Here is an 18,874-nt window from a genome sequence, read left to right as displayed (position 1 = left end):
ACAGAGCCCTCAAGGAGGAGCCGAGAGCCCTTGGGGGCTCCAGGAAGAGATGGAGACATGGGCTGGGGTCGGGAGCTGCTGGCCTGCCCTGCCACCCTCCCGGGTGGGGAGGGACACTCCCCACAGTGGGACGGACACTCCTGTCCTCCAAGGAGAGGCTGGTAATGAGCCCTGGCACCAAGCCACCCCCACCGCCTTCTCTCAATGAAGACAGGACCGGACTTCTGCCTGGGGACGCTAGTTTCTGCAGGAAGCTATTTACCTGCAGCCCGACCTGCTCCCCACACCCCATGGGCTTGTTCTAGATCTCCTGCCACCCCGCGGGGTGCTGTTCTGCCCTAAGTGAGAAAGGAGAGACCCGATGCAGGTCTGTGATCAGAGCCTCTGCCCCTCCATCCGCTTCCCAGGAAAGAGCAGGATCCCCAGGGTCGGGACCCTTCCAAGGACAGACAAGTCCTCCAAGCCTCCTAACACAGGGGCTTTCCACATCACATTGGAACATTAGAGGATATTTTCAGGTGAGCGTGGGCACGTGGTGTGGAAGTATACCCTTTGACCATGTCTTCTGACCCAACTTAGAAACCCTCTGGCCAGCATGGAGAGTTCAGACTCATGGGCCCAGGAGGTCAGACACCGACAGGGGAAGGGGTCCACCCGGAACATTTGTGTCTTCATCATTTCTCCCTGCCTGTCCACTCAGAACTGCAGGCTGCAGCCCGCCCTTCCTCGGCTGGCCCAGAGCCCCAAGGAGGCCTCCATGCAAACAAAGTCTGTGGGGACCTTGAGCCACACTGGGGAGAGGCCACGGTGGGGTGTGCAGACTCAGGAACAGGAGGGCAGCGATGCCAGAGAGGTGTGTTCCTGACACGTCAGATCTGGAGAGAGAACCAGAGCCGCAGCAAGCCCTGGTCTGTGACGTGGGCCCCAGCCTCACGGCAGTGCTTACAGGCTGCTGGCAAGGCCCTCGTGGCACAGCTCTGGTGCCCCTGCTCACCGTGACTCCCAGAGGGCCAATGCTCCAGGAGCCAGGCTCCCCCAGACCTAGTGCAGGGCGGGTGGACCACCAGCGTCTGCAGAAGCGAATGATGAGCTGTGATGAGGCCTACAGCGTACCAGGGCCACCCTGACGTACGGAGCCCACATAGCCTGGGCCAGACCCCAGCCTCCTCGGGCCAGCGGAGCCCGTTGCCTGTGCCCACTGACCGCCACGGCACCCACTCGGTGCCTCCCTACCGACCTCCCAGGCCAGGCCGATGAATGCGGCCCCATGAGGCCCCGACGTGGGAGCCCGGCCGCCCCCGCCAGCGCCAACAGCATCCAGGCGGCAGGCTCCCGGTGCGTGGGGTCTGGGCTGCATTCCCGGCACGACACCTCCCTGCGCTTGGACACGAGCCAGTGTGATGCAGGGTTGGTGGCACAAATGTGCGAAGACACAGGAAAATTTCAAAACGTCGAGCGCTGGAAATCACTGGAATGTACATTACCGAAGGAGCCCCACCTGGCTGACAAGAGACGCCGTGTAAATCAAGGGAGTGGGTACAAAAGCCTCGAAACCTAACCAGCTCTCCAGCCCCCATTCTGTGTGACCACCAGCCTGAGTCCCGCCGTCGGCAGCACCTCTCCGGCCCGGGGCTGCCGGGGGCACCTGCTCTGGGCTCCTCCCCAAGCCCTCAAGAACATGCCCCTCTTCACCCCTCTCTCAAGGGAGGGGCCGGCTGTGTGCCTTTCACTGGCTTCTCAAGGTCGTCTTCCGTGTGAGTTCATAATCAAGAAACACTCACTTGCCCTTGAACCAGGAGGACCTGCTGCCTTTCTTTCCCGCCCATTCCCACCGCCTATTCCCCAAGAAGGGGCCTATTTCGCACCCAGGCTGCAGCCTGCCGTGGGCGCCGGGGAGGGCAGGGGCCCGAGAGGCGGCGTCGAGGGAAGGCCCACAGGTGCTGCCTTGGTGAGCGCCCGAGAGCAAACAGGGCCTGAGGTGCTGCATTTGGGGTGCCACCCCCCAGTCACCAACAGAGATGCGTGAGGTCGTGCTCGGGTCACTCACGGGAGCCGGGGGGACACCACAGAGAGAGCCCAGAGCCGGAGTGGCTCAGCCCACGCAGACGACGAGCGGGTGCACCCGGTCTCTCCAAGGTGGGACCAAGGAAGCCACCTCCTCCCCGTCGGAGGACTCGTGGGGTGAATATGACTCACAGAGCCACAGACGCAGACCAGCAGAACCCCAGGGAGCGGGACAGAGCGCACGTCTAACCCACCAGACGGTAGCCCCCCCCGGAGGGGAAGCCAAGAGCCACTGGGCTGCTTTCCCGTGAGCAGAGGAGCCGGCAGCGTCCACCCGGGACTGAGCAAGCAAACACGCCTGATGGAGCAGCTCAAGGGGCTGCCCGGAGAGACCCTGTCCTTGCATGGGGGAGGCAGGGCACTGGGCAGACACTCTGGAAATGCACTTGGGTCCTGACCCCAGCAACAGGTGGGGGTTCCCACCTGTTCCCACCCCGGCCTTGAACGTCTCCGTGTGACCCCAGAGCGTCCCTGCAAATCCTCGGGACGGAAGTGAAGCAAGACCCCTTTCCACATCTGAGCACGGTCAGACCACCAGGCCTCAACCCTGCACCCCGCTCCCTCCGAAACTGGATCGGGTGATAGGAGTGCACGCGTGTGGCCGGGAGAGGGGCTTCATTTCAAGGGCGGCTGCAGCCCCGCAGCCCAGAGTGCAGTGACGGTTGAATCCAGGAAAATGGGCCACCAGGTGACAGCACTTGGAGAGGAGGAGACAGGAAGCTCGGTCTGAAGCACCTGCCGTGACGGTGGCGCCCGTGGCCCCGCCAGCTCGCCGTCCTGCTCCCTCGTGACATGCCGCCCACGTGAGGGTCGGCAGGCCAGGCTGGATGGTCGGAGCCTGTCGTCACTCAGGACCTGCTTGGCCTGCAAATGTGTCTGTGTCCTGCGAGGACGCTGCCGGTGGGAGACGCGCAGGGACCTCCCGCGACCGTGGGGCCACGACACTGACGGCCTGCTTCCCAAGCCTGTGCTCCGGAACAGACTCGGGAGCCGGAGTCCTGGAGGTGCCCGCACGTGGCCCGGGAGAGGAGGCTCCGGGGACACCGAGGGCTGCCCGGGTCTGCACACACACCACCCACTCCGGCGTGCACACACCCGCGTGTGCTCGGGGGAAGAGAGCAGTCACTCATTCCTGCGCGGACAAGCACTGAGAGGAGCACAGGCCCGGGAACCCGTGACGGCTGTGGCGGTGACTTGAGCTCCTGGACCGACACTATGGGGGCCTGCCTGCGCCGTGACGCCCCCTCCTCCCAGGGACCCTCGGCTCCAGCCGGCCCAGCCACCCCCGTTCTACACCCCACAACCATGATGCCAGGAAGCACTTCCTCCCGTCGTGCGGACCACAGGCCGGGCCTCACCCATTCTCACCAGCTGGCCTGTGAGGCTCCCTCCTTTTCCTAAAACTCCCTGTGCTTTGAGGCAGAAGCCCTCAGGCCACCCCCTGTTACGGAAGGTCTCTTAACTACTTCATAGGTTTTAACCCGATTCCAGGCTCCACAGCAGACTCAGCGACAGCGCAAACACGTCTTCCCCTTGGTACCTGCAGAGCCCACTGCCCTGCGCTGAACATAAACCAGCTTCCCAACCATGTCTGCTACCAGATTCCAAGATCCTGTGCTTGAGCCTGTTTTAGACCAAAGGGTGACCTCGGGGCTTTCTCGTTAGTCCCAGCTCCACCTGAGCCTCTGGAGTGTCTACTGACCCTGCATTCGTTCAGCCTGTAACACGCACCATTAACACTTGTATCCGTAATGACATTATTTATAACGGCCTTAAGATAACGATGGAATCCCCAGAATATGTGTGTGACCCCGCCTGCCCTCGCAAGGAGAGCCCTGACCACACCAGCCGCCTGGCGAGCCCCCCAGCCCGTCCCGCGGCCACCACAGCTGGCTGTCCGGGCGGCAGCGTGGAGCGGAGGTGCCTCCCGACAGCGGCAGGTCCGGTCAGCAGTCGGACTGGTAAGACGGTACTGATCGTGCTCAAAATGAGCGCAGCCATTTCTATCTCATCTCTACAACACATGGCCGTCATCTGTCATTTCATGGTCTGAACTTCCTTAGAGAGCCGTTGGAGTTAATCTCAAAAATCAATGGACGGATATGGCACATGCAATTGCATCTGTGGGGCTGTGACAGCTGTCCCCTTGATTGCCTGGACGCCTGGCGCTGCCGTGGCGGGAGGGACACAAGTGTGCCTGTGGCTCGGTACCACTGCCTGCCTCGACACCTAGTGGCCAAGAGGCTTCGCCAAAGCTCTGGGCCACCTGCTCTCACGCGTTTTCACGCTGAGGCTCGGCAAAATGTGACTCCGTCTGTGGAACCGCTGTGAAGTCAGGGGCCCCTCGGGACCCACTGGAGAAAGTCCAAAGCACTCACACACTCGCTCGGCGGGAAGCTCACAGGACAAGCGACCGTACCCGCTGTCCACAATGTGCAGCTTTCCAAGGCTGCACACAGCCATGCGGGCTTTCACGGTGCTGTGAAGTCCTCATGGGAATGCCAGAGATGAAAAGGTAGAAAACCGGTTGTTAGCCGGCGACGGAGCTGTGGAGAGCCACCCCGACCAGGGAGGACTGGCAATAAGCCACGCGTGAGAAATGCTAGGGGCCGTGGAAGCCCTTGAAGTTCCCCCTTGCTCCCTCAGCTCACCAGGAGCTGAGCCCACACACGGTGGCCTCACGGAATGCTCACCACGAACCTGGGAGCAAGGTACTGTCGCGAACCTCATTTTAAAGGACTGGAAACTGAGATTAGAGAAAATATTCAAGCCCCAGGACAAGCCTTCAGTAAATCCCAAAACCTAAACATTCCTCGTCTATGAGAGTGTAACACAGGCTTCCAGGCTGTGGGGCAGGCCTGGGTCGCGGCTGTGTCCTGCCCTGGGTTTTACCCTAACTAAGCGGAGGCGTGTCTGGGCCCACCACTCCTCCAGGCCCAGTTTTGGCAACAGGGCTCCTGTCGCTTCCTCAGGGGCCTACGTGGTCCTGCCGACCAGACACCCACGGCTAGGACACCAGGTTCAAGATCTGACCGTTTGTGATTCTTCGGTTTCATTTTCTGATTTTGGATATTTTGTTATTCATTCAGAAATTCACCAAAGGTCGGGCACTCAGTGATTTACGGATTGCAGAACAGTATCCGTCAAATCTAATACATACTTTTTTGATGAGATATTTCAAACCAATGAATAAAATGAGGTTCTCACGGGATTCCTCAATCATGCTAGCTGTCCCCATATACTGTTTTTTAACAAATAATGACATTTATTCTATTTAAATAATCTTATGAACGAGTCATACTTTCGTCAACCCCAGGGACTCTCCCCGATGCAGAGAAAAGACATTTCTGATGAGGGGAAGGACAGAGGAGCTGCCACGATTCAAATCCCAACTTTGATTCAGAGTCACCTTTCTCTCCTGCACGGAAATACAACCCAGTTTTCTGCAGAACGGAGGAGTGAGCTCATGGTACTTTGTGCAACCAAACTGATTCTTCTGCCTGCCGAGGCCACAGGCTTCTGGAGCCCATGCAAACTCATCTGGAGTTCCCAGCAACCCTGAATTACACTGGCCACTAAAGCTGTTGACAGCCACCAACTTTTCACAGGTAAGAAATCAATGGGTGAAAAACTGCTATATGCCAACAGCCCCAAGGTGAGACTATACTTCACACTGGAAGTGTATTTATTTCTCTAAATTTTGGAAAAAATATTTGCCAACAGCTTAACACAAATCTAAGTACACAATGTCTTAGCGTTAGTTTTATGGAAAGTGTATTGACATCAAAAAGATAAAATAAGGAAGACAATACAAAAATGTAAAGCATTCGTACACATTCAAAGTTATCAGCTTGAAACAGGCTGTTCCAAACATATGGTAACATATGGGACCCCACGTAAGCCTAACGGTAACCACCAAGCAAAAACCTATAATGCATACACAAAAGTGAAAGAGAAAGGAAGGTAGGCACACCACCATGGAAAATCATCAAATCACAGAGGAGGAAAGAAAGGGAAAGGAGCAAAGGAATTGCCAAACGGCCAGAAAATGATTTACTAAATGGGAAAATGAAGCCCATACTTACCAGTAACTACTTTAAATATAAATGGACTAAAATCTCCAATCACAAGGCACAGGTGGCTGAATGGATAGGACAAAACCCCAACAAAGCCCAGCTCCATGAAGCCTACCAGAGACTCACTTCAGCACTGAGGACACCAACAGACTTAAAATGAAGTGATGGAGAGAGTCCATCAAAGGGAAACAGGAGGAGAGCAGAGGTAGAAACCTTACGTCAGACGAAGTAGACTTTAAGCCAAAGATTGTTAATGAGAGAAAAAAAATTATTATACAATAATGAAGAAGTCAGTTCATCAAGAAGATACATTTGTAGCTGTTTATGCATCCGTCGCAGCCCCTGAATACATAAACAAGTGTCTGAGGGGGGACGAGAGGCAGTACGGTAATAGCAGGGACCAGGAGGACCCAACAGGGACGTGAAGGACTTCCCACCCAGCAGCAGCAGGACATAGGTTTTTCTCCAGTGCACGTGGAACATTCTCCAGGATGGACCACATGACAGGCCACATGCAAGTCTTAACCAATTTAAGAAGTTTGAGGTCATATCATGCATCTTTTCTGATCACAATGGTATGAAACCAGAAATCAATTATGAGAAGAAAACTGGAACATTCACAGATATATGGAGATTAAATGATATACTCCTGAACAACCAGTGGGTCAAAGAAGAATAAAAAATACCCGAGACAAATGAAACTGGCAGCGTAACACACCAAAGTGTGTGGGATGCAGAGCAGAGCTCTAAGAGGAAGACTCCCGGTGATGGCTGCCCACAGCGAGGAAAAGGAAAGACCTTGAATGACCAGTCTGACTTTACAGCTCAAGAAACTAGAAAAAGAGGCATAAATGAAGGCCAAAGTCAGCAGAAGGAAGGAAATAATAAAGATCAGAACAGAAATAGATGAAACAGAGACTGAAATAGAAGACAATAGAAAAGATAAATGAAGCTAAGAACTGGTGTTTTTTGGTTTGTTTTTTTGAAAACATGAATAAAATAAATAAACCTTTGGCTAGGCTTACCAAGGAAAAGAAGAACTCAAATAAATAAAATCGGAAATGAAGTATTTCTGATGCCGCAGAACTACAACAGGTCATAAAAACAGCCACGAACAATTCCACGCTGTCAAACCAACTACCGAGAAGGAAGAGAAAGTTCCTGGAAACACCCACCCACCGAGCTTGAACTGTGAAGAACGGCAAAGTCGGAAGACGCGGACAAGCAGAGAGCGGGACCAGCGAACAGACGCCTCCCAGGAAAGAAAGCCCAGGAGCAGAGGCTCCGCAGATGAGTTCTACCAACCACCCTAAGAAGAATCAGTACCAACCCTTCTCAAACTCTTCCAAGACACGGAAGTGGAGGGAACACTTCCCAGTTCCTTACAAGGCCGGCGTCGTCCTGACGCCAGTCAGATGGGGATGCCGTAAGACAAGAAAGCTACAGGACAATTTCCCTGATGAAACACAGACGCAAAATCCATAAATAAAATACGAGCCAAACAAATTCAATGCGACATTAAGAGGATCACACACCACAATCAAGTGGGATTTATCCCAACGCTGCAAGGCCGGTTCCGCATCCGTGGATCGATCCGTGCGCCGCGCCGCATTCACACGGCGCAGGATAAGAACCTTGATCACCCCAGCAGAGGCAGGAAAAGCACATGATGAAGCTCAACATCCACTCATGATAAAAAGTCCACAGAGTACGCAGAGTGGGAACGGCAGGGCAGCCCACTGGAACTTGTCGGAAGGCCCATGGGTAGAACAGTCCGGAACTGTAGTGACTGTCCAGGCCAGTTCATAGCCCAGATGACATTCTGCAGGTCAGCCTCACAGGGCAGAGACAGCAAGGGGATAAGAGAGCTGAGGAAATGCCTCAGTGACCGGCACACCTGCTGACCGGTGTCCGTCCCGTCACTGTACACACCTTCCATCAGCCGTCCTCCACTCAGCAGCAGAGAGATCTCAGAGAGTGGGACCCCGGCCACACCACTTGTGCCGGCTTATCCCCTAATGGTGTCCCATGTCTGCTAGGGACAAGGACCCCGATGCTTTCTGGGCCCTGAGGCCTCACCAGCCTCTCCCACACTGACTGCCCCCAGCCTCCCGAGGCCTTATTTCAGCTCCTCAAATGTCCGTGCTCCTCCTGAGCAAGGCCCTGCGCAAACGCGGTTCTCTTTGGAACGTGATTTCCTTTCCACCCACCAGACCACTACAGAGCTCGAAGTAACGGCCGCAAAGTTGATCTGAAGCTTACAAGGGACGTCCGCATCACCAGAATCCAGGAGGCTGTGCTGGAATTCAGTAGCCTATGGCCAGCTCTTCTAGTAAGACCTTCTTTTTTTCCATGTCATCGTCCCCAGTATTCCACAGCTGCGCTTTTCCCCATTCTTCCCTTTCCTTCTGCCTTCACTCGTCATCCACAGTTGACTTCTGTGTTGACAGTCTAGCAAGGCTCTTCTTCTCACACGTTTCTCCTTTGTTCTTCCTCCCTCCCTGGCATGTAGCAGTGATATTTAAACGGCTTAACTCAGACAGATTTAATTGGAGATCGACTTACAAAGCAGATGACACTCTTCAAAAATCAGTTGCCATGGGCAGGCTCTGGAGGTCCCTGGAGAGCTCTGCTCTGGACTTTTCTCCCGAAGAAGAAAAGCAAAGCTTCCCAACAACGACAGAAGTCCGACACCAAGCCGGGCCGGCAGTCGCGACGACGGAGATGTACGAACGCGAGGGACACAGAAGGTGAGGAAGCAGACACGCGGGCACAGACGGAGACGGAGAGCGCAGGGCAGAAACCAACAGACAGGCGTGAAGGCTGAGCGCGGATCGGGGCAGACACAGGTGCGGATGTGGAGACACATGTGCGTGTGTCGTGTAGACAGACGCGCGGAGTGAGCGAGCACACGTTCGTAGTGGGTGAGGGGCACATGCGGGTGCTCCGGTGCCGACCCAGCGGTGACACGGCACAGACACGTGAACACTGCTACGACTGACGCAGGCGGACACAGACCCCGGCAGACGAGCAAATGCACCGCAGAGGCACAGGCAGACACGTCGAGGCCGGTGTAGACGCACGGATGCTGATGGAGACAGAGCCAGCACAGATGTGGTAGACCGTGTACATGGAGAGGCACGTGTGCATGGGGAGATGCAGGCGTAGAGACGGGCACGGATGGTGACCCCTGGCTGCCCTCAGAGGTCGCTGTGGCCTGCCGAGTCCCACCACTGTCAGAACCTTCTGGGACCCTCGTGCATCAAGGGCGTCCAGGCTGAGCCGCAGAAGCGACCTGCACGGCAAGCGCGCATGGGGCAGGCGGTGTTAGAAGCCCAGGCGCTGGCCTCAGTCCGATGCCCGGGGCTGTTCAACATCCCCTTTTCCTCCCTGCCTGGCCCCCACCAATTTCACCCTCGTCACAACAGAGAGCATCAGATGCAGGCAAGGGGCTCACCACCGTCCAGGACCACAGAAGAGCCCCTCCCTGGCATCATCTCTCCCAGCATCTGCCGACCGGCTGGACGTGGCCACGCCTGCTCGTCAAGGAAGCCCCGGAAGGGTCTTTGAGGCCCCCACCCCCGCTCTACCACGGTGTCTTCCACGCTGTCCACCACCAGAGTCAGAGATCAGACAAGATGAATCCCAGCCAGTAACAGACATCACAATCCAACCCCTCACTCGAAACCCAACCGATGAGACAGAAGGGGGCCTGCGGAGTCAGGTATTGAAGGCCGGCAGCCAGCGCTGGGTGTGCCTAGTGTGGGTCCCGAGACGACATCTGTGACGCAGCCCTGGTGTGCGATGGCGGAGCTGATGCAGGCTCGGCTCCTGGTGCCGCTCGGGTGCTGTGAGAAAGGAGGACCCTTGCATTTCACAACACGGTCCCAAGACAGCGCGGCTTCCGAAAGCAGCAGGAGAGGTGGGAGCAGGTGGGGGGGGGGCAAGGCCGGGCCTGGCCACTACCTTGTACCTGCTGCAAACCAGCCGCTGCCTCGCGGAGAAGGTGAGACAGAACAACCAGGGAAGCCCGTTGGACCAGGAACCTGGGGATAAGCCGGCTGTGAGCCCAAGGCCTCGGGGACATGGGGGGCAGGTCCCAGGACAGGGGCCTGGGAGCCAGAAGGACTTCATACCGGTGCTTCCTTCTGGGGGCGACGGTGCCCCCGACACCGATGCGGGAGGAGCCGTGTTGTCAGAACTTCTGAAAACTGCCTGGGAACAACGTTCACTTCAAGCATATCCAGTTTCTTAGAATTTACCAAAAGCCGCTTCGTGGCGCTCCTTCAACTCGCTGATGTCGTGACGGTCCCAGAACCCGCCTCCCTTGCTCTCAGGTCCTGGACGCCCTCCGGCAGCCCTGGAAGTGGGGGGCCAAGGGCCCGAGCAGGCCTCCTGTGAGGAGCGTCCATCTGCGTGCGGGAGGGGGTGTGACCCTGCGACCTCAGTGGTTTCCCGGTGGCCAGAGAGAAGGCTTAGGAAGGAGGGGCAGGGCTGCACTTTCGAGGGGCCCTGACGCAGCCTGGGGCAGCGGGGGCTCCCCACAGACGGGGAGGAGGAGGAGTTTCCAGTGCGTGCGGGGCAACACTCCTGAGTGGGATGAACACTCCCGAGGCCGTGACAGCCCTGCGCGTGTGGCAGGAGCCGGAAGGAGCAGGCGGGGCAGGGCACCAGCCTGCGAAGGCAGGGAGAGGGCGAGTCTGCAGAACCCACAGCTGGGGCCTCCACCCCAAGGGCAATGAAACCGCCAGGTCTGCAGAGAAGAGTGAGGTGGCGGAGGAGTCTGCTGGGGTTCCGCATGCGTAACAGACCAGGGAAGAGCGGAGGGGTGCAGGGCCTCCGGCGAGAGAGGTCCCAGCAGCTACCCGCACCGTCGACGGCCACGAGCAGGACGGGGGCAGGCGTCAGGACTGGCCAGGTCGGGAGGGTCCCCAGCTGGAGGAGGTGGGGAAGGTGGTCTGGTCTGGTACGCCCCCGGAGGGGGGCGTGGAGCCCTGGAGGAGGAAGCGGGGTCCTGGGGCCCCCGGAGACGGCAAAGCCGCCGGCAGAGCTCCAGGCCTCCTTCCCATACCCAAGGGGATGGGCGGCGGGGAGGCGGCCCCAGAGGGCAGACAGGGCGGCGTCGTGGAGGACCAGACGCCTGGGAGTGCCCTGGGAGAATGGAGTGGCCTTAGGCCACCGCTGCAGCCGCTGGACGGGGAAGGTTGCTGGCTTCAAGCAGCGCTGGGCAGAGCTCCGGGAGGGAGGGCGGGGGGCCAGGAGCTGCCGAGTCTGGGAGGATGGAATTTTGTGGCTCCCAGGAGGAGGCAGTGAGCGCGGAGTCAGGAGGGGACGTTTACAGGAAAAGCCTCGTTCGGGTCATGATGCTCTGAGAGTCTGAGCTCACGGGCTCGGAGACCCACTCGGTTAACGCTGTTTGCGCTCCCTCCGGCCGGAGCAGGGCCTTGCGGCTCCGGGAGTCTGGCCGCGCGCCGAGCCGCGTGTCCCTCGTCTGCAAACAATGCGCACGTGAAACTGATGGTGCGCGACTTCCACAGGGGACCACGCGGGGCGGGTCTGGGATCTTCCTTCTTCAGGGGCCACAGGGCAGGGCCTAGCGAGTATGAGCCGAGGTCCCAGGCAGGGGCGCCCGCAGACCGGCCGGAGCTTGGCGGCAGCTGGGGCCACGGTTCACCATTCCCGTCACGGACAAGCCCCACAGCTCCCAGCTCTGTGGGCAGGACTTCAGATTTGGAAATACGTGGTTTTCCTTTGTCTTTTGGGCCACATGAGCAGTTGTGACTCTTTCCTCTCTGGCTGTGGCCCCACACCTGACTCTCAGACGACAAAGAACCCACACACCGCACGGTGTCTCTTGACCCAAACGGAGGAGATGAGTGGTGACGTCGCAGCGACTTGTCGCATTCAGGAAGACCCCCAGAAGACCACAGCTGCGCTTTCTGACAGAAAGTTCGACCACGTCATCCCAGACATGGTCTGAGAGTCGGACAGAGTAAACCTGCAGACGCCACGACCACAGACCGCGAGCCCACTGCGATTCCTTTGCTCCCACAAGGAAGGGAAAACCGGCAATGACTCGGGCCCAGCTCCGGCCCCGCTCCGGCCCCGCTCCGGCCCAGCTCCGGCCCCGCTCCGACCCCGCTCCGACCCCGCTCCGGCCCCGCTCCGGCCCCGCTCCGGCCCCTCTCCCGTCCGTCTTCCTGGCGACCAGCATGGGCCCCACAGCCCCGGCGCAGCTCTGAGGGGCTCCACGGGCAGCCAGGGGTCTGTGTGCAGGTGGGGGAGGACGAGGGGACTGTCCCTGTAGCTCAGCAGTGACGCTTCCCTCCCAGCACGCTGACCTCCGGGGAACAGCACGTCACTCCTGAGCACGTGGGTTTGTACGTTTTCAAGTTCGTGATGGGAAAAGCAGTCTCCTCGCCCCGGCGGCTCTGAAAGCACCTGGTTCTCGCTTCGGAGACTGACTGGGAGAGACGAGTGTGACAGAAGGGACGACCGTCTGTCCAGACGTGAGGCTTCCCTTTGCTCACGCGCGACCCCCGGGAGCCGGAGCAGCTTCAGAAGACGGACAGCAGAAACTTCTTCCAGACTTGGATTCCCTAAACCCTAACGGCTCGCCAGTGAGGAGACGGCAGGACCACGCCTGCCGTGCAGGACCCTCCCCTTGCCAGCCGTCGGGCTGAGTCCGCATGAGGGCCGTGCCTGGGAGCGGCAGCCACGCTGAGCTGGCCGTGACTCAGGCCGTGACAGAGGAGACACATCGGTCAGCAGAGACCCGTCTGTGACATCACTGGTGGGCATGTCCCAGGCAAGAGCTTTACAAGAAAAAAACACTGGAGAAAACTCAGGGCCAACCTGTCCGTCTGAGAACACAGAGGCCGTGGGAGGCCCACTCTCTTTGCCGCATGTCCCCCCGACCCCGGCGAGGTCTCGGTGCCCCAGCCCTGGAAGCTTCTCCCTTGACTCCCATTCCCGGTTTCCACGGCTCCGTTCACAGCTCCCGGGCCGTCACCCCCACCTGCTCTGTCGCAGGGCCACTCTTCCGCTGCCCGTGGGGGAGCCGCCTGAGAGGGCAGTGAGCCGCCCAACTGCCGCTGGTGTGCAGCACCCGCCCCCGACAGCCCGGGCCGCGGCCACGTTTGCCCCTCTAGGGCTGAGAGCACAGGGCACCAAAGCTTTGGCACAGAAGCTGGCCTTCCAGGGACTCCGTGTGGGATGGTGGGGCTCTCAACGGCCTACGCACAAGCTGCCCACGGCCCGTGGGGACAGTGGCCTCCCCGTCTCCCACGTCGGCCTGGTAGCCGCTCTTCTGCCCCTTCTCATCATGCACACGTCCTTCCCCAGGAAGACACCCCAAACGCAACGGCGTCTGTCGGAGGCACCTGGAGAGCCCCGGCTCTTCCACATTCTTCGTCAGACGTAAGATGCAGTTTCTCCTTTGCCAAAATGCAAACGGCTCCCTTGGATTCAAATTCCCCTTCCTGGGCTGTCTCTCCTGAACCCAAAACACTTCTAAAATCACCCTTGGGGGACAGGGACGGCCGTCCTAACCTGCTGCCGGCCTCGGAGGGTCCATACGGGGTTGAAAGCGGGAGAGCGTAGACGGAGCCCGAGGCAGCGCCCCGTCCGTCAGCCCGAGACAGATGCGTGCGAAGCTGAGCCCCACGGGGAGGATGTGTGTCAGCGAGCAGACCACACAGGGCACAGGTCCCACTGCTTCCCCTTCTTAGGGGACAAGCAGGGACCCAGATGGTTTTTTTAAAGAATAGCACCAAATTCTTGCCAATAGCTGATCTGCTAAGGCTGCAGCTGAGATCTGGTGAAGACTTGCCCTAGAGAATCCCAAGCTCCCGCGGAATCTGACACGGCTCTCTAAGAGGAAGGAGGCCTCGTCTCGTGGCGACAAAGATAAGGATTCCCGACACGAAGCCCTATCGTCTGTATCGTGTAAAACTCATCCAGTTCAGGCAGCAGAAGGAAGGGGAATGAGCCACAGTCAGGATTCTTTTCCTCCGACCCGTGCTTGTCGCAGATATTCGAGTCCCAAAGCTCTGGCCCCGGAGAACACTACAGGAAAATAAACTCTGAAGGCGAAGAGAAGTCTGACCCCAACAGGAGCCTCACTTTCTCCCGGGAAGTCAGCGGAAGTGCCCGATAGGACAGGCCTCGCCCACAACCTTGTCATTCCTCTCCAAGTCACCCCAATGCGGAGGATGTCCCATGGATGGTCCTGCTCTAAAGGCGCCATGCCCTATTGTTCATGGTGATGCAAAGCTGCTACTTGGAAGAGCCTTTCAAACAATGGGAACCCCTTTCCCGGCCCTGTTGTGGGGCACCCACCCCCTGCCTCATGCTGCTGCCGAGACCCCGGACCCCAGAAGGAAAAGCGACAGTGGACCCTCCCCGCACTCTGGGGACGAGCCCTGCTGTGTCGGGGCTGTGCACCGTTGACATCCTGGTGGCAAGAAAGAAGGCTCCCAGAGCAGCTGTGCAGCAACACACATGTGCAAACATGCATGTACATGTGTGCACACGCACACATGGGCACACACGAACATGTGTGTGCATACACATGCACGTGCGCACACACGTGTGCAGACATGTGCACACATGCAAACAGAGAGCACGCTTACACGATTCACACAGACACATGAACACATGTGTGCACACGCATACATAGGTGCACACAAGCACCACACAGATGCATGCAGTGTGCATACACGGATACACAGTGCACACACGTGTACATGCATGTATACACAAGTGCCACACACAGATGCATGCACACAACACAAACGGACACGGGCGCACACAGAGGCACACGTGTGCATGCATGACGCAGCCGTATTTCCTAAGGCAGTGAGAATCCACACATAGGCTTTCGACAACTCGGAGGAGGAGCGCTGTGGGAACAGCCGCGTCCGCAGCAGCGGAGTCCGCGTCCCGCCTTCGCCCCGAGGGTGCAGAACTGTGCCCTCCGCACCTGTGTTGTCACACCCCCGTTTGCACTGCTCTGTAGGGCACGACTCTGAAGACACTCACCCGGGGGGTCCCCAACCTCAGAACCAGAGCCTGATGGCACCGGTGGGTCTGGGAGCTCCGCACCCGGGCAAAGGCCCGACATGGGAGGATGCGGCTCAGTGAGAAGCACCTGAGCAGACGGAGTCGGTGTTTCCGTGCGAGCTTGAAGCATCAGCACTGACACTTCTCTAAAGGCACGAGGGAAAACACCACCAACAGTGCGAGACTCTTACGCTCAAGCAGGCTCCAATGGCGGTCAGTTCGTGGGCTCAGAACACGACGCCGCCTGTCCCACCGTGGTGCCGGCTGCTGCCGGCTGCGGTGACGTGCCGTCTGCACCAGCGACAACGGCCCGCTGGCTGAGCATGCGCCCGGGGGCTGCGCAGGAAGAAGGCGAGCGCGCCCGGCGTGAGAAACAGCACAGCCCCTCCCACACGGCGTGTCGTCAGCAAAGCCAGGCAGCTTCTGACCTACCTGAGGGACCGCCCAGACGGGGAGCACGAGCATGCCGGCGACGGCGGAACCTGGTGTGGGCCTGTCCACACAGCTGCACACACTCACACACACGCTCGCACCTCTGCACACGCACACGCCGGCGCACACGCAGTCCGCACACATGCACTCACACATGCACATCTGCACACACCTATGGCCGCACACATGCCCGTGCACACACGTATCCACACCTGTGCGTGCATATGCACATCCGCACATGCACGTGCACTTGCACACCTGCACACGTGCACACACACATGCGGCTGGCTGGCTGTGCTCTCCCCGCTGAAACCCTGCTTACAGACCGTGAGGAAAGAACATATCTACAGCCTCGTGTCCAAAGCCAGAGTCACTAGGCTGAGCACCCGAGCTGGGAGCCGACCCCATCACCAGCTGGGCACACACTGTGGGAACAAGGCCCCGTGACTCGTGCAGATCAGAGAGAGAAGAGCATCCTGTTACCATGAACATGTCTCCCTCTGAATGATGACTCGGGTCCCAATACCTTAAACGGCTGGAGTCTCAGCCAGCAGGGAGGCAACCCCGGGCAGACCCCAGCCCCCCATGCCCCGGGGCTGCTGTGTCCATGGGCCCCACGGGCTGCACCGCAGGTATGAGGCTGGAACCAAGAGCCAGGAGGGGCTCTGTTCTGTGGAGAATCCCCCTGAAGCTCGGGCTCCTTGGTCACAGGTCACAGCACCGTGTGATGGACGAGGAGGCTCCCAGCTGCCCTCCTGCCCCCGTGACACCAGGAAGCCCACCTCCTCCTGTGCCTCCGAGTAAAGATGGGCAAGAATGAACGTGCTCCCCTCCACCCATGCGCTGGGCGCCAGGAGGAAAAACCAGAGCCTCTACTCACTCATTCCCGGTCACAATGTAGCCTTCTTCCTCCTGCGAAGGCCGGGCCGCCAGCCACAGGCTCTCACTGGGGCGTCCCCGGGCTCTGGCTTCAAGGCCGGCATCTTCCTGCGAGGGCCCCGGCACCCAGGCCTGGAGCTCGCCAAAGCCACGCCCCTGGGGCTGTGCGGGACGCGGCCTGTCCAGCCGGTCCTTGGAGTAGGTCTGACTCCTGACGTCCTCCACCCCCGCACTCTCCTCCTCCCACGTCAGGGGCACCTTGGGGGTCTCCGATTTCTTCATCTCCGTTTTGAAGGGCCCCATGAGAACGGGGGCGGCAGGAAAGAGTTGGGGCCCAGGACGCTGGAGGTGGTCCCCAAGTCTGAGGCCCAGATGACTGACCTGGTGGAAAGAAGGCTCCGTGAGATGACGTTCAGGAGAACCAGCAGGTAGGACCAGGCGGGGACGGAGTGGCGCCCTCCTGGCCATGTTCAGGATCCCGTCTAGATGGGACACGTTCAGACCGGGGAGGACAAGGGCCTCACCCACCAGCCTCACGCAGCCACACACCTGTCCGTCAGTCTCTCTCACATACAGACACCGTCCTAAAGAGCCCGATTTTACAACATCAGTGTGCATGTTTGGGGTCTTTTTAAAAAGAGCCAACATCGGGGGCACTGGGGGCGCTCCGTCTGCTGGGAGCCTGACTCTTGATTTCAGCTCAGGTCACGGTCTCCGGGTGGTGAGACGAGCGTCGTGTCGGGTTCTGTGCTCGGGGGAGTCAGCGGGAGACGCTCTCTCAGTCCCTCTGCCACTCGCGTGTGCGCACTCTCTCCGATAAATAAATAACATCTTTAAAACGAACAAAACAAAAACAAAAGCTCCACGACCGCGCGTGGGGTTCTGAGCCCCCCCTGCTCTGGAGCAGTCGGCGCCTGGCGATGGCCGTGCTGCTGCATTGACTGATCCCTGTCCCGGACCCTGACCCACGTGGACTCCCAGGTCCTCGTGATGCCAGTGCAGGGGTGTCGCGTGCCCCACTTTCACAGGGAAGAGGAGACGTCAGGCGCAAGCCTCATCGGGACATGCCCCGCAGCCTCAAAACTCCTGGGGGACCCTCGGTCCTCAGAGCCGAGGCGTGCCCATCCTGACCCCATTTCCTGGGCAAGAGCCACTTAAGTGCCGTCCCGACAGACAGATGTCATCTGACACGCTCAGCCCTGAGTATGCGCCAGGCGCTGTGCTCAGTCTCGGTGCACGCTGTCCCTCATCACCACCTCAACCCGGGAGCGCGGCCCTAGTTTCATCTCCGGTCGGCGGACTCTGGGGTTTACAGAGGTTAATCACGTGCCCGACGCCCGCAAGGCGGGGATTGGCTGGTCCAGAATTTGTGTCGCTCCCGCTGGCGTCGGAGATGCCGCCACTGGGCCACACGGCCTTCTGGGACCCCAGTCCGGCTTCCCACAGAAGCCGGTGGTCCCTCCTGGCGCTTCTGCTGGTGCCCAAGAAGGGAGGGCCCAGCCCAGGGCACCTCCCGGTGGGCAAGGGGTTTCCTGCTTCCTGTGAAATCACCGTGAAAGCTCCAGCGTTGTACCAGCCAGAAGGATGAAAAGTGGGTTTCCTTCACGTGTATGAAACTCAAGCTTTTTAGGAAACTAAGGAAGAATTATAAAGGAAAATACTTATTCCATTGTTGACTAGAAATTGTACAGAAGTTTTCCTTTGTGTTTTGAAATAGCTACAGAAAATAGTATTTTGTTAAAAAAACATCTGCTCAAGTTTGGATCCTGAATGGTGACAGTACACAGCATTTCAGTGACCATGGAGGGCTTGGAGCCCTGTCCCCCAGCTTTCGAAAGAAAAAGAATGGTGTTCTCAGCTGGACTATGCTCCGTGAGAGGAGGAAACAGAAGGTGCTCCGAGTCAGAGCTCAGAGAACACAACACTCAGATGCCTGTTGGGAAAAAAACTGCTTGAGGGGCGCTGGGGGGGCTCAGGCCTTGGGCGTCTGCCTTCCGCTCAGATCATGATCCTGTGGTCCTAAGGTCAAGTCCTGCGCTTCCCCCCTCCATCTGTGCACTCTCTCTCTCTCTCTCTCTCAAATAAATCTTAAAAAAGAAAATAAAAAATTGCTTGAAGATGTACCCCCAGTAACAGAGAAATGAATCAAAATTCGACTTGTTCAGGAAGGAAAGGTAGGAGCCTGCGAACACTGGGGTCTTGAGAGGACCCACGGGGGCTGAGGTGTGCACGGTCCGGACCCCGCAGCCCGGCTCTGGCTGCACTCGTCCCCCTGTCCACGCCCCTCCACTGACAAGATGCATTCTTAGAGCCACGACTCCCCGCACCCCGCTAACTGCGTTTCTGACGGACATTTAAGA

The 18,874-nt window shown here is 58.6% G+C and overlaps 1 protein-coding gene across 3 annotated transcripts in view; it reads right to left on the bottom strand.

The window, feature by feature from the left end:
• The window catches only part of PTPRN2 (protein tyrosine phosphatase receptor type N2), a 684,967-nt gene that overhangs the window by 377,582 nt on the left and 288,511 nt on the right, over positions 1-18,874 (bottom strand). For all 3 annotated transcript variants that reach the window (XM_082692928.1, XM_082692930.1, XM_082692929.1), the window contains exon 9: positions 16,516-16,895. In XM_082692928.1, coding sequence (XP_082549054.1) covers positions 16,516-16,895 — 380 coding nt within the window. The remainder of the gene's footprint in view (positions 1-16,515; positions 16,896-18,874) is intronic.

Source organism: Mustela nivalis (genome assembly GCF_964662115.1).
Source record: "Mustela nivalis genome assembly, chromosome: 12".
Taxonomy (NCBI): Eukaryota; Metazoa; Chordata; class Mammalia; order Carnivora; family Mustelidae; genus Mustela; species Mustela nivalis.
This window is presented reverse-complemented; position numbering and strand designations above follow the sequence as displayed.